Consider the following 15022-nt stretch of genomic DNA (forward strand, 5'->3'; position numbering starts at 1 on the left):
TATAATAAAGCAATACGGAGTAGCGGTAGAGATTAAATAAAATAATAGATTCACCCAAGAAATAAACAAAAGACATGACAATAATTGTGTTTTCAAGTGTACTTTGACAATCTTTCAAATCTTTATCTTTCAAATCTCTTAAAGAGGCCATTACCACACCTATGCCATATTTAATGTCAAAATCACAACAAAATTGATTCACATAATCACATTAAATATAACTAATAGCGTACATTTGTACACATATATTCTCTTTGATTGCTTCTTCTTCTTCCTTTTTAATCTGTCGGGCTTCTAAGGTTCCATTTTATTTTTAGTCTATTTGATATACTTTCATGTTTTATGGTTATGCTTTTAATTTTTTAAATATTGAGTTGTAAGACTAGAGAGATTTTAATTACTTGCTAGCTATTTTGCTATTCGATTTATTAGCTAATGAAAGTAGTTTTGTTCAAAATGTCCATTATTCGGATTTAATGTGTTATGTCTCTCAGTGTGTACACTTTTTGTATTCAGAAATCAGACTCATATTTTTCACATTTCAAGTTCTAAAATTTGCACAGGATTATAATGGAGTCAGGAGCATCAGGTCCACGGATCGACGAAGCTAGTAATCATTTCACATGGAAAAGAATGATTAAAGAGGTAAAGAAGGTAAGTCTGCTTGCAGCACCAATGATAACAGTGGCAATACTCCAATATATGGTGCAAGTCGTGGCGTTGATGATTGTCGGACGTCTTGGTGAACTTCCTTTGGCTAGTGTTTCTATTGCCCTCTCTGTTACCAACATCTCCGGCTTTAGTCTTTTTGTAAGTTGTATGCCTCTTCTTTACTTTCTTTAAATTCTAAAAACTAGCCCAAGAAGAATTGAGCATGTACTCGTAATATAGATATATCTTGTTGGGATGTAGTCGCAGCAAGTCTCTTTTAGATAACACGGAGTATAAAAAGTCACCCTTCGATGAATGAAAGGTGTCTGGACACGTGTCACTTCTCAACAATATAACAAGTCACCTTAAATTAAGCACAATTAGTGTCATCAATTATAAGAGTTGATTAAGTTGATAATATGTTATTTAATCTTGCATTCTATAATTGATTGGCAGATTGGACTATGTGGTGGGTTGGATACATTATGTGGGCAAGCATATGGAGCAAAACAATACGAAAAAATTGGAACATACATTTACAGTGCAATAATATCTCTGCTTTTTATTTGCATTCCTATAAGCCTATTATGGATTTTCATGGACAAAGTACTGATTCTGATAGGGCAAGATCATCAAATCTCAGTTGAAGCACAAAAATTTGCAGTTTGGCTAATCCCAGGACTCATAGCAAGCGCTTTCTACGATCCCTTGGTTCGATTTTTACAATGCCAAAGTCTTGTTTTCCCTCTGCTAATGAATTTTGCAGTTGTTCTTGGTATAACCACTTTATCATGCTGGATTTCAGTGTATAAATTGAACTATGGAATTCAATCAGTTGCCTTCTCTCTTAGTCTTTGTGGTTGGCTTAACGTTATGTTTCTTGGGATTTACATCAAGTGTTCTTCTGTTTGTGAGAAAACTCGTACCCACTTCTCCAAAGAAGCTTTCTATAATATTTGGCCTTTTCTTCGGTTTGGCTTCCCTGCTGCTTTGATGATTTGGTAAATTTCCTTAATCTATAGTTCTCAAATTATGTTGATGAGTTAAGCTGATTGTTAGGCAACTATTAGGAGATGAAATGTTGGTATGCAGCTCCCTAGTCCCTACTTCCTTTAACCTGCATTTCACCACAATATGCCAAATAAAGTCTAAGGATACAAATATCATTATATCCCTTTTAGTTACCTAATCAATCAAGTGAACAGATTTTTCTTGTGAAAAATGTGATACGTCGGAATTGTCAAAGTGGAATGTTATCCTTGATAGATTTCTAACTCTGTTATATGCTCATGTCATGTAACATGTTAACGCCAACAACAGCCTCAAGTGGTGGGCTTTCGAAGCTGTGGTGTTACTTTCAGGTCGCCTTCCCAATCCACAACTTGAGACATCAGTGCTTTCCATATGGTATGTCAATGCTTTATAGTACATATGCTTGTGCACTTGTGCTTTCAGTAGCAGACTAGTTCAAATTCCTGACTATTGCAGTACATTTTCAATACTCTGTAGTACATCTAACTTAACTTCGTGGTTACTCCCACCATTCGAAAGAAATTATCCATTTCGTAAATTGTGACTCAAGTCACAATTTGCAAAATGGACAATCTTTTTCGAACCAAGGGAGTACTATTATCTTTATTGGCAGTCTCAACATATCAACATTACTTTTCACAGTTCCAGTCGGATTAGGTGTTTCAGTAGGGTAATTCTCTTGCCCTCATAACAACTCTTTCGCTATCCATATCTTCGCACTGCATCCAACATGATTGTTAGAAGTTTACAATGACATTTTTGCAGCATAAGAGTGGCAAATGAGCTAGGTGCAGGAAATGCAGAAGCAGCAAGGCTATCTGCCTGGGTTGTGACAAGTGCAGTTGTAATAGAGACCTTTGTAGCAGGTGTGATTTTGTTTTGTATTCGACACATAGTGGGATACGCTTATAGTCATACCGAACAAGTTGTGAGTTATGTTGCAACATTGGCCCCCTTCCTTTGCCTTTCCATCATCACTGATGGCCTACAAATGGTCCTATCTGGTGAGTAGTTCACAAAAGCTTAATATTGTTTCATATGGCTAATCATAACTGTGTTTATTATTTTTGAGGTTAAACTTTCCTATACTAATAGCCTAATATCCATAATTACTTGTATGTAGCTAGCAAAACTAACTGATACTAAATTCTGAAATGCAAAAACACGATGCAGGAGTTGCAAAAGGAAGTGGATGGCAGCGTATAGGAGCATATGTGAACTTAGGAGCATTTTACATAGTCGGAATCCCAGCAGCAGTAGTGCTCGCTTTTGTTCGCCATTTGAATGCAAAGGGTCTATGGATTGGTATATTGGTAGGGTCAATCTTGCAATCGATATTGCTGATCATAGTTGCTGCTCTTACAAACTGGCAAAAACAGGTCTAACCATAAATTCTTTTGGAATTTTCTTAAATTTTTATACACATTGTGCTTGTTAGTGAGCTGAAACAGTCAAAAATGTATGCAGGCTATCAAAGCAAGAGACAGGGCAGCTGTAGGTAATTCTGAACAGAGAACTAATAACACTCAGTGATGATGAATAACCACCAAAGTTTGAGATCAAGTGTTGTTTACTGCCGCAGACCTCACTGACTACAGCCGGATGTAGTTGTCACATTACCAATTCAAATTACAATATCAAACTAACAAGCAACATTGATTGGTGGGTGTGTGGAACTAATCAATATCTTCAATAAAAGAAAACCTCAATTGAGTTTTGAAGAGGCATAATATAATTCGCAATGTAGTTTTGAATGCAAGTTATAGCTGGGAGAAGTCCCAAAAACTTCGAAACAAATACAGATAGCATGACTCAATTTTATTGGCACCTTATATGAATCTCTCTCATTCTCTCGCCTTCCCTACTTGCATTAGATATCCAACTAAAGGAAGGTGCATTGCTCCTTTTTTTCTTTTCTTCCTTTCCATCCATTTCTCTCTATCCAAACATAGTGTCAATGTGAAAATCACACTCCAGGTTTTAAACAAAAAACAACACAAATACGTAGTATATTAAATAGTATAGCGTCACAAATAGAAGCCTTAGCTTTTTCTCCTTCACTTGAATATAGATATATGTAACATACAAATCTACTGTCCTCATGTGATTCTCGATTAAGACTAGCTCAACTGAAACAGATAAAATATGAAAAAGAAAAGGAACACAGGGCCAAATTATGGCTAAGAACATACTGACTCGAAACTTTAAAGAAGGTAGCAAAAAAATTGCACTGAGCAAGCTGTATCAAAGCTACTTCAACACAAGTACCGGTCCCTGATCTAGCCACAGCACCCAAATCAACCGAGTCACTACTGCCACCAATACGCAATATAACAATCATCTTGAGCTCCGTTGTGTGAAAGCATCTAGACAACCCAGCCTCATAATCAGTATTAAGCCACACAGAATACTGAAAAGGTCCAACACAAGGATGCCAATCGTATAAAATTCAGGAAACTACAAGGATAAAGATAGTGGTGCTAATATACAATGATACAACAAAATTTTCGTGCATTACTACAACGCAACTGCAATTGGAATGTAACACACAATAGAAACTTCAGAGCATAAATACAAAGGACAACTGCTTCCCAGCATATAATAAACCCTCACAGCATTACTGTAGAAGAAGCAGCATGATGAAAAGGTTCAGAGGTCAGAGTCATGCTTGCTGGCCAAACACAGTTCATGCAACTCATTCAGTATCCATTCCTCACCTGTATGCCCACCTAACACCAAGACTCGGGTCCCACCAACGACACATGTACTGTGACCCCATGCAAACTTAGGCGGCTGCCCAGGAACATTAAGAGTCCTCCATGACGGTTTTTCCTCTGATGGATCCAACAGAAAAAGCTGAGAAGGAGAATGCAGGTTAGCAATCGAACCTCCAAATATAATGATCCTGCCACATGGCATGCTCACAGCTACATGATCAAGTCTTGGAGGAGGAACCACCGCACCTTGGCTTCCCGTACCAGCCAGTGCACCACACTCTAATTCCCTCCATCGAGGGTTTTCGCTCTCTATGTCAATGGTATAGGCCTCACCAGACCGTAGCCTCAACTGCCCACTTTTCACCAGTCCCCCAAACATGAATAAATTTTTCTTCCCATAAACAGAAAGTGAGTGACCGAGCCTCGAAGGTGGGGCCCAGGAAGTAGGAATCTCTGTCCAAACTGGCCTATCTGTTGTAAGGTCGAGCAAGTATGTGTCACTAAGGAGCACCCCAGAATCCGTGCATCCCCCGGATACAACCAACTTGGACCCATCTACAGTACAAGAACTATGCCAGGACCGACGGACTGGGGGAGTCCCACCAGAGATTTCAGTCCAAGTTGGCTGCTTGGCATCTAGATCAAGGATGAAGACATCATTGAGCAATCCTTGCCTCCCACACCCTCCAAATACAACAAGCCAGGACTCATTAAGGCACGAGAGTGTGTGACCCCATCGTCCAGGAGGTGAGGACTTGACACTCACACGGCGCCACTCTGGATGCTCAGAGTCAAGGTTGAGTACAAAAGTGTCATCCATAGGCTGCATTCCAACACCCTCACCACCAAAGAGAACAAGACGATTTCCAGCGGCACATGCACTAAAATTACAGCGCGAAGGCTCAACTGATCCCCCTACAGTAAACTTCCTCCAAGAAACTGCCTCGAGAGTGGTGAGTTCCCTTGCCAGTCGAACCCAGCCCAAGTTTTTCGTCATTCGCTCCAAATTGTATGTCACTTCTCTACCCCATAGATTTTGACAAACCATCTTTCTGACATGCTCGTTTTTTGTCAGCTGGTATATCCTTTTACAAACAGATCCAATTGAAGCTACATCTCTTGGAGTCAAGCGTGATAATATGTAATAAGCCAAGACCTCGTCGGAAAGTTGGAGAATACCGCAGGTTTCTTCAACCTTTGTGGAATGCTCATTTACACACTTGAATTTCTGGTCATACGTCTGTTTGAAAACTGGATAAGATACATGGTTAAGGTTTATCTTTGCTTCTGAGAAAATCTGAATGCCTATGACATGCGTGACAATTCCATCGTCATCATATATTGGTTGAAGCCTCAGCCTGTTAACCAGGGGAGTGCCATCCTTTCTGAAATTGAGAAGCTCCCCTTGGAACTCTACACCGTCTTCAAGACATCTTCTCATCTCAGAAACGACAACAGGATCCACCAGAGGATGCCTTCTTTGAGCATGAGGGTCCCTGTACTGTAAGAAACGACTGGAAATAGTTGCAAAGAGTTAGTGCAATCTCTAGCAACTTTGGGCAAGAACATCATACCAAGGGGAAAAAATAGCACAAGAATGGTAATAAACTGCATGGAGCTGTGGACAAGCAATACAACACATACAGAAAAAATAACAGATAAAGTACGTGAAAGGATAAAAGATTAAAAGAGCAAGAACGAGAATGACATACTGACTTCCAACTTTACCAAGCAGTTGCAAGCCTTGCAGCAACAAAATGTTCTTTACATAATTAAGCTAATGATGTTGTAATAACATAGTTCATGACATTTTCAGATTGAAAGACAATGTTGAATTGCTGCAACAAAACCTATTGTTTTAACTTGACTTAAATAAGCAGGAAGCCGCCAGTACTAAGGTAAGGACTCTGAGCATTGCTAGCATAGAAGATTTCACCAAACTGGGCAGATTTGTTTTGTATTAAACGACAATCGTTCAGTATAATCTGATAAAACACCTCCCTTTTCAAATTAATGGTGAAAGGCATGCATTCATATGAAGGAAAGCAAATCATCATGTAACTGTTTCCTCAATTTAAGTTCACGTGATCAAACAAGTCTAAAGCAGAGCATTTGTGTTGATCCTAACATAATAACTATAATCACTACTAAAAAATAATTTCACTGTCTAGCAATATACGGAGTAATTCACTTTAAGACTTCTAGCTTGAGATAAAAGAGAGTACTCATTTAATCACTATCTAGAATATCATCAAATGCTTCTTTTTGTAAAAAGAGCCACAAGAGCTATGATGTACTCCGTAGAAGGAACTCAATCCTATAGCAAAGACCTTTACCTTTGCCTCATCACTAATGTTAGGACTTGTTCCCTTCACCTAATATTTGTTGAATTTAAATTATTTTTATCAAAATATAATTAATTCTGTGAACTTAGATTATTTTTACTAAACTGAAAATTATGTTTTACAGGGTCTTATAATGATTTTCACAAAACTGAAATTATTTTTACTCATTAAAATGAAAATAGACTAATTACAAGTACGAAATTTTACAGATTCACTAGCGTATTTTTATTATACTTCGTATAAAGTTACTAGTTAATATATGAACTACAGTTTTTTTTTTTTTTTTTTACTCCGTATAACTTTTTTTACTAGCTGCCTATAACTAATTTTACCAATCCAAACTTAAATAATAATAAAATTAAAAAAAAAAAAAACACACACACACACAGAAATATCTTCCCCTGCATTTTCCATATTTAAAATACTTTCATTTGAAGCATAAAACACTAAATTTCAGCATAATACACAGCGCACATTACAACAAATAATCAAATCAAACACCAACTAAATAAATCATGCAATCAAATAACTACCAGCTAATACATTAATATAAAAATAAAATTCATAACTATCCCATAAAATAAATCTAAGAAATTTAAAACCCACTATCAAAATTACTAAATCAAGAGTATATATATATAATAATATAAATATAAAAGCATTATAAAAAATAAAAAAAAAAAAAAAAAAACTCACCAATTGTGGCCAAGAACTTCATTAGCACGATAGCCAGTAAAGATCTCGAAAGTGGTATTCACATAGATGATGGGAAATTCAAATTCAAGCGCATCACACACAACAATTGAAGATGGTGTTGGTGGTGTAAAATAATAATAGTTATTATACAAATAATCTTCATCTTCTTCTTCTTCATCTTCATCATCTTGTTGTTTGATTTTCTGGGTAAATTTTCTGGGTTTTTTTGCAGAACGATTATTGGGTGATTGTGGTTGTTCATCAGAGTCTTCCACCATAGCCAGATGATTATGCATCATCTTGTTGTGTGTTGTGTGTTGTGTGTTGTGTTTCTCTCTTTAAAAAATATGGATTATTTGTGTTTCTCTCTCTAGGTGGGTATGGAGAAGAGAAGTGATGGCCTTTTTTGGAGTTGTAGTTGTAATTGTATCTTTTAGAGTATATGTTGACAAATGTGTTTGTGGAAATGACCTGCTTTGGTGAGATATTTACAACAATGCCTAATCAACTATTTTTTCTTTGATTTGGCATTAGTTTTAGGTAGGGTGTGCTCCAGTTCTATTAGGGTCTATTTGGTCATTATAATGTTTTTAGAGTGTTAGATGTATGAAATATCAGAATATATATATATATATATATATATATATATATATATATATATATATATATATATATATATATATATATTTCCTCCGTGTTTTTTTAAGTGTTATAATTTGATCGCCACATAGTTTTAGACAATTTAATTGACTTAAATAAAATAAGAGGTAAGTGGGGTAGTTGGAGTATTAAAAAATTATAAAAGAAAGATAGTGGGGTTAATAATTTATTGAAAAGTAATGAACGTGAGAGGAGAGATATGATAAAAAAAAAAAAAGTAATAGTGGGTTTAGGTGGGAACCATAAGAGGAGATAGATATAATATTTTAATGTAAATTTTTGCCAAAAAAAGGGAAGTGTAACACTTATTAAAACACGACCGGATTTGGTAAGTGTAACACTTAAAAAAACACGGAGGGAGTATATATATTTTTCTTTTAATAATAAGATATGAGATATCGGAAAATATATATCTCATATCTCTAACATAATGGCTAACATTTTAATATGTCCTTCGTTTTTTTAGTTGCATTACTTTGCAAATTGCAAACCTGTTGATAATTTTTGGAGATGAGAGAATGGAGAGAATAAAAAATGGAGCCATGTGATAGGAGAGAGATAGAGAGGAAATTTATTAACTACGGAGTAAAAAGGATAACTGATGCAACTAATTTAAAATTTTCGTCTTAGAAAAATGATGCAACGAAAAAAATATAGAAGAAGTATTACAATCATGTGGTTATGAGATCATATTGAGTAAAAACCATGTGGCATTTAGATTTGTTTAGGCCCATGTGGCATTTAGATTTGTTTAGGAAAGCTTTACTTTTGACTAAATAAATTAGTTTACTACGGCCCTGTTCTCTTCACCTTAAAAAAATAATATTAAGTAAAAATAATTTCAGTTCAGTAAAAATAATTTCAGTTCAGTAAAAATAAGTTCAGTTCAGCAAAATTAATTTCAGTTCAGTAAAAATAATTTCAGCTCAGTAAAAATAAGTTCAGTTCAGTAAAATTCAGTTTTCTTAAAGAAGAATTATAATAGAAAATCAATAAAAATAATTTCAGTTCAGCAAAAAAAATTTCAGTTCAGTAAAATTAATTTAAGTTCAGTAAAAATAATTTCACTTCAGCAAAAATAAGGTGAAAAGAACGGGGCCTACGTATTGGTCATATAATTGTAGAAAAGATCACTTACAAACAAGATATTATTCGGTTCCAAAAAAACAAGATATTATTCAGTAGAATAAAATAAATGATTTTTTTTATAAGATATAAGTTTAGATAACTTCAAATAATTATGACAACATAAATATTTTTTTTTTTTTGGAAAATTCAAACAACAAAAGTTAAACAGACGGAGAATTAACACGTACTCTACATGTTCTCTAATGCCTATAGTTAACCATTGATATACTTAGGGCATGTTCACATTTATTGAAATGAGTTAAATTGAACAGGAATGAACTGAACTAAATTGATTGGAGCTGAACTGAACTGAACTGAACTGAAATGATTGGAGCTAAACTGAACTGAACTGAGCTGAAATGAATATTTTATGAGAAAGGGAAATTAGAAGATAAACTGAACTGAACTAAACTGAAATTACGCTGAAATGAACGGGCCCTTACTCAGTGTGTAATATTAAAAACACCATCAAAATACTTCAAATATACCCCTTCGTCACTTTTTTTACCCCGATTTCATTTTAAGTCTGTCTCTTAATTTTTTCCGTGTCTATTTTTAGATGTATAGGAGCACACCTACTCTAACAACCACTTCATTAATCCCACCACTTTTTTCTCTCATCGTTTTTTCCAACGAAAAATTAATAAAGTAACATTATCTCTATGGAACTAAAAATAAAGGATGGATGGAGTATCAAAACGAAACTCACAAGTTGGTAGATTGTCTAGACATTTTACACATCCTCTAAAACAACTTGGTATATATGCTAACAACCTACCACCCATGTAGTTTGGCTAATCGGCCACATGAGAATTGAATTAACCCCACCCCCCCCCCCCCCCCCCCCCCCCCCCCCCCCTCTCCAAAATTGTTTTTACCTCGATCTCTTTTACTTGTAGTCCTTGTACTGTTCAAAATTAAATTCCCATTTTCTTATTTATGAAAGAATACCATACATAATATTAGATGGAGTATGGACACTAAGATGTATACATTTACTCCAATACATTGTGTTCAACTATTTTTTATGATTTAGGGAAGAATGGAGCAATAATCTTCATTTTTTTAAAATCAATGTTTAATACTACTGTGATTATTATAAGCACAAATCACTTGTTTCAGGTAAAGGTTTTTCTTCTGCATTGTATGATGATTAATAGTCAGGATTTTTGTGCATGTGGTTCTTAACCTTAACATTTAATCAACGTGGATGATTGTATTTGTAGCATGTGACATGCATGGGTGATTTGCCTACAATATCGCAGTGGATACTATTTTATCTTTTATTTATTAGAATTTAATTGACGCATATATCATACAAAGTAGTATATTATTTCTGAAAAAATTGTTTTTTTTTTTTTTAAATTTTTTGTAAAATGATATACTTTGATCGATACATAATTCTAGGCAAATTTTAATTTAAGTAGAAAATGGGGTAGTCGTGTAATTAGAAAATTACTGTGAGAGGAAAGAAGAGGTAGTAAAATTGATATTTTGTTGAGAATTAAGTAATGTAAAATAAATAAATAAAATAAAAAATTGAATAAAATTTGAAGGGAAAAAATAGTTTTACACGGTAAGAAAAGAAAAAGAAAAAAAAAAGAAGTGTTATAATGTGATAATGTACTGTAATACGGAGTAATCAAGCACTTGTAGAATTGTATTTAGATCTTTTTGAATATCACAAGTTAAAAAGGTTAGATATTTGAAGGAACATAGACTACACGTTAAAAGAGTAATTAAAAGAAAAGATAGAGGGTAAAGTGGGAAAAAAGCAGTCCACGGTGTGTGTTGTGACAACCACGTGTAAAAAAGGATATTTTGGGAGAAAATATCTAATCTCCTGATGAGCCACGCAACAAAGTCCACGTCATCGGTAGGAAGATATTTATGAATTAGCAAAAATGGGACGGTGCCCTAAAATAGAATGAGACATTTGAATATGAGTAAAGGGAAATTGCACTTTTGCCCCTCAACAAATTCACAATCTATTGTAATAATCTATCATTATCCGTGATTTGTCATCTCGAGTTCTCGACATCATTCTTATCTCTATCATACACGATAATTTCACTATATTTAATAAAAAATAAATATAGGAATAATAAAAGAAAATGAAGAGATATACAAAAACCCACCTACAATAGGTGGGTAGCAATTTCAAAAAAAAAAAAAAAAAAAAAAAAAAGAGATAATAATAATAATAATAATAATAATAATAATAACAGCCCAGACTTCTTTTGATGTGGCTCTTCGGGCTTCTCTGAAGCGCATTGTACCTGTTTCGGGGCCTGGTTTTGGTGATTAGCAATGGTGACTTGCCACCTTACCTTTTGCTTATGGTGGTCTGGGTGTCTATTTAGCGGGTGATATTCGGCACTATGCTTTCCTTGCGTCGCATTTGCAGTCTTTTGGTCTTTAGGCTACGCTTCTTCGCAATTCTGGTATTGCTGGTCCAGGATCGGCCTTCGATGATGTTCTTAGTCTTTTTAATATAGGGCTGTCATGGAGACTGAACTTATAAGTAATCCTAGTGAGATCACTGCCCCCAAACTCATGAAAAAAATTGGCAGATATATATTTCACGAAGGTCATTGCATCTGCAGAATCCACTTTCTCCTTATCTCCGCATCAGGTTGCCTTATAGAAGTCCCAGCAGGGGGATCACACTTCGGCCAAGTTGCAAGCGATCCCGATATTAGGTTTGGGTCAAACTATGAATGGTAAGACTTACCGTTATGTTATTTGCTACCGGTTGGGTGTTCCTTTGTTCTCCGTTTTGACACAGTGTTCTAGTTGCTCAAGGGTTTTTGATGGGGATATTTATGAGGATTATGTAGTATCTTGTGCTGGGATGGCGGCCTGGGTATTACACATCGACACAACGTTGTACGTGACACCCTTGTTGATATTTGTTTTCGGTCTGGGATTTCTGCAAGAAAGGAAGTTAATGTTAGGTTGACTGGAGGGAACGACGGGGCTCTTCGACCAGCAGATGTGTTGCTTTATTACTGGGATATAGGCCTTGATGTATGTGTTGACTTGATGGGGTCTTCTCCTTTGTCACAATCTAGGTTGTCTGACTTCATTCTTGGTCGTGTTGTGTCGGTTGCGGCTCGGTGGAAGCGGGGCAAGTATGGGGCGCGTGGCAAGGATATTAGCTCCGGTTTTCTTCCTTTCTCCTTTTCTTCATTGGGAGAATTAGAGAAGCATGTTGTTACGTTGCTGAAGCGGGTTCAAGCGTTCGCTAGGACTCAGTATATTGGTGCTCGTGCAAAATCTCACATCTTCAACAGGATCGGGTTCGCTATAGTTAGAGGGGTGGTGGGGACCCAGATTGTATCTCGGCTCCCCACTAATTTCTTGTAAATCGACTGACTTTGTAGGTTTTGGTTATTTTTTTATAATAATAATAATTATAATAATTATAAATAAATAAATAAATAAATAAATAAATAATAATAATAATAATAATCTAGTTGTCGAGCAATTGGATATGGATTCCTTCCCTTCTCCTTTTCTTCACTCGGGGAATTAGACAAAGAGGTTGTTGAGTTGCTGAATCGGGTTCAGAAGTTCTCAATGACTTAGGACATTGGGGCTTGTGCTGCAGCTCATATTTTTACTATGATAGGCTTTTCTATAGCTAGAGGAGTGGGGGCCCAAATTGTATCTCAGCTTTCCACTAATTTTCTATAGGTTGTTTTTGAGATATAATAACAATAATAATAATAATAATAATAATAATAATAATAATAATAATAATAAATATTTGGTCTTAATCCATGTCCTAAGCCCAAACGAAGTCCCTACATAAACCAGCCCATCATCATTAACCATCCATTAAACATCACAAAGTAAAGATTTACCCCTAATATGTCCAATAACGTACAACTTTGCCGCATGAAAGCACATTTATAAATAGCAAGCCAACCTAGTAGATTATTACGTTCTATAAAAAAACTCCCTTGAAAAACACAGCGCTCTGCTTCTTTGAGACGACAAGAAACCCTAACCTCGTGGAGGTTAATTCTCAACCGTGGCTGACGATCTAGTAGATAGATGCAAGACGTTACAAATTAGCGATAAAGAGGAGATTCTCGACGTGAGTGAGTTAGATGTTTCAGACTCGTCAGAAGGGTTTCCCTATTGCTTGTAGGGAAATTGATTACCAGTCGCAATTTCAATGTGGAGGCGTTAAAAGAGACTATGATCCAATCATGGTATGTTTCAAAGAAGTTATCATCAGGATGGTGAGCCCTAACCTATTTGTTTTCCAGTTTTTTCATTGGAAAGACAAAGAGCAAACACTTGACGGTAGACCATGGTGCTTCGAAAATCATCTTCTTGTTCTTAATGATGTGGGTGGGAGTGAACAACCGATAGATATACCTTTAACTCATTCGCCCTTTCGGATACGAATTCTAGACTTGCCTTTCAACTATCGATCTAATGCTATTGCAAAAGCAACTGGAGGGAGATTGGGCGAGTTTATTGACCTAGAACATGACAAATTGGGGCTAGAGGAATTTAGACGAATAAAAATTAACCTTGACATTTCGAAACCCCTTAAACAGAATTTGGAAATCAAGGTTAAAGATGGGAGGGTTCTCAAACTTCGACTCAAGTATGAGCAACTTCCCTATTTTTGTTTGATCTGTGGAATAATTGGGCATAGAGAGAAGGATTGTGGGGAATTTTCAGAAGAGGAGCAGGAGAGAAGGAGGTTAGGGTGGTCCACCAGAATTCGTGCTACTCCACGACGAGGAAGTTCGAAATTACTAGAGGAAATTTATGAAGTGAAGGCTTGTAGGAAGACCCTTTTTGTCATTAAACCTGTAGCAGAGGCAAACTTTGTAAAATCTCATGGACATGATCACGGTCTTATTGAAGAGAAGGATAAAAGGGTAGAGCTAGTGCAACAGGCTGCAAGTGAAGAAGTAATAGCTAGAGAGAATATGTAAGCTAATAAAGATCCAAAAGTGCTTGAAACTTCCTACAATCTGGAAGAGGGGGTAACACAAAAAACCACTGAAGTAAGGGATGTTGTGGGGAGAGAACATGCTGAGGATAGGCCACCTGATCCTCATGACAGTACCCTTAGATTGAAGAATGGAGTAAGAAGCTGGAAAGGATATGATCGAAGAAATAAGATGCAAGGTGATTATGGTGTTTTGAAATTTGAGAGGGGAAAGCATTGCAGAGGTGATGAGGAGGAGATAGGGGAGGATAATTGCAGTGTGAAGAAGGCCATGGCTGACTCAACAACTTTGACAGGTGTGGGACCTTTGGCAGAGGTTGGACATATCAAACCCCGCCTCACCTAATGAGTATTCTATGTTGGAACTACCATAGGATGGGCAACCCACAGTCAATTCGCCAATTACTTCGTTGGAGTAGAGAGTATGCCCCCGACATCAATTTTGTGTCGGAAACGAAGATAAATAAAACAGAATGTGAAGCTCATAAAACTAGACTCAATTACTCTGGTGCTTTTGGAATCTCGAGTCATGGAAAAGTTGGTGGATTGTGTTTGTTTTGGAAGTAAGAAAGAACTAATTTCACCCTCATTTATTTCTCACAAAACCATATTTGTGGTGATTTCTTAGCTGAGAAAGGGAAATTGAGGTTCATAGGAATTTACAGGTGGCCTGAAGGTGAGAACAAGCACCGTACTTGGCATCTTATCAGACATCTTTACAGCAAGTCAACCTTACCAGTGATTTTTGGTGGAGATTTTAATGAAATATTGAAGATGGAAGAAAAGGAAGGGGGTTGGAGAGGGATAGAAAA

General features: G+C 36.0%; 2 protein-coding genes across 2 annotated transcripts; one reads left to right on the forward strand and one right to left on the reverse strand.

The window, feature by feature from the left end:
* Window positions 1-449: 449 nt before the first annotated feature.
* Window positions 450-3348, forward strand: LOC145564054 (protein DETOXIFICATION 14-like). Its single transcript, XM_081624407.1, has 7 exons — window positions 450-810; window positions 1108-1652; window positions 1972-2058; window positions 2297-2353; window positions 2449-2687; window positions 2857-3062; window positions 3151-3348. The coding sequence occupies exons 1-7, from the start codon at window positions 571-573 to the stop codon at window positions 3214-3216; spliced, it is 1440 nt and encodes a 479-aa protein (XP_081480533.1). The 5' UTR covers window positions 450-570; the 3' UTR covers window positions 3217-3348.
* Window positions 3349-3713: 365 nt separating this feature from the next.
* Window positions 3714-7751, reverse strand: LOC145564053 (adagio protein 3-like). The gene is made up of 2 exons (XM_081624406.1): window positions 7442-7751; window positions 3714-5914 (listed from the first exon to the last, which is right to left on the reverse strand). The coding sequence occupies exons 1-2, from the start codon at window positions 7738-7740 to the stop codon at window positions 4333-4335; spliced, it is 1881 nt and encodes a 626-aa protein (XP_081480532.1). The 5' UTR covers window positions 7741-7751; the 3' UTR covers window positions 3714-4332.
* Between the last annotated feature and the right edge of the window lie 7271 nt (window positions 7752-15022).

Source organism: Chenopodium album, chromosome 10, assembly GCF_948465745.1.
Source record: "Chenopodium album chromosome 10, dcCheAlbu1.1, whole genome shotgun sequence".
Taxonomy (NCBI): Eukaryota; Viridiplantae; Streptophyta; class Magnoliopsida; order Caryophyllales; family Amaranthaceae; genus Chenopodium; species Chenopodium album.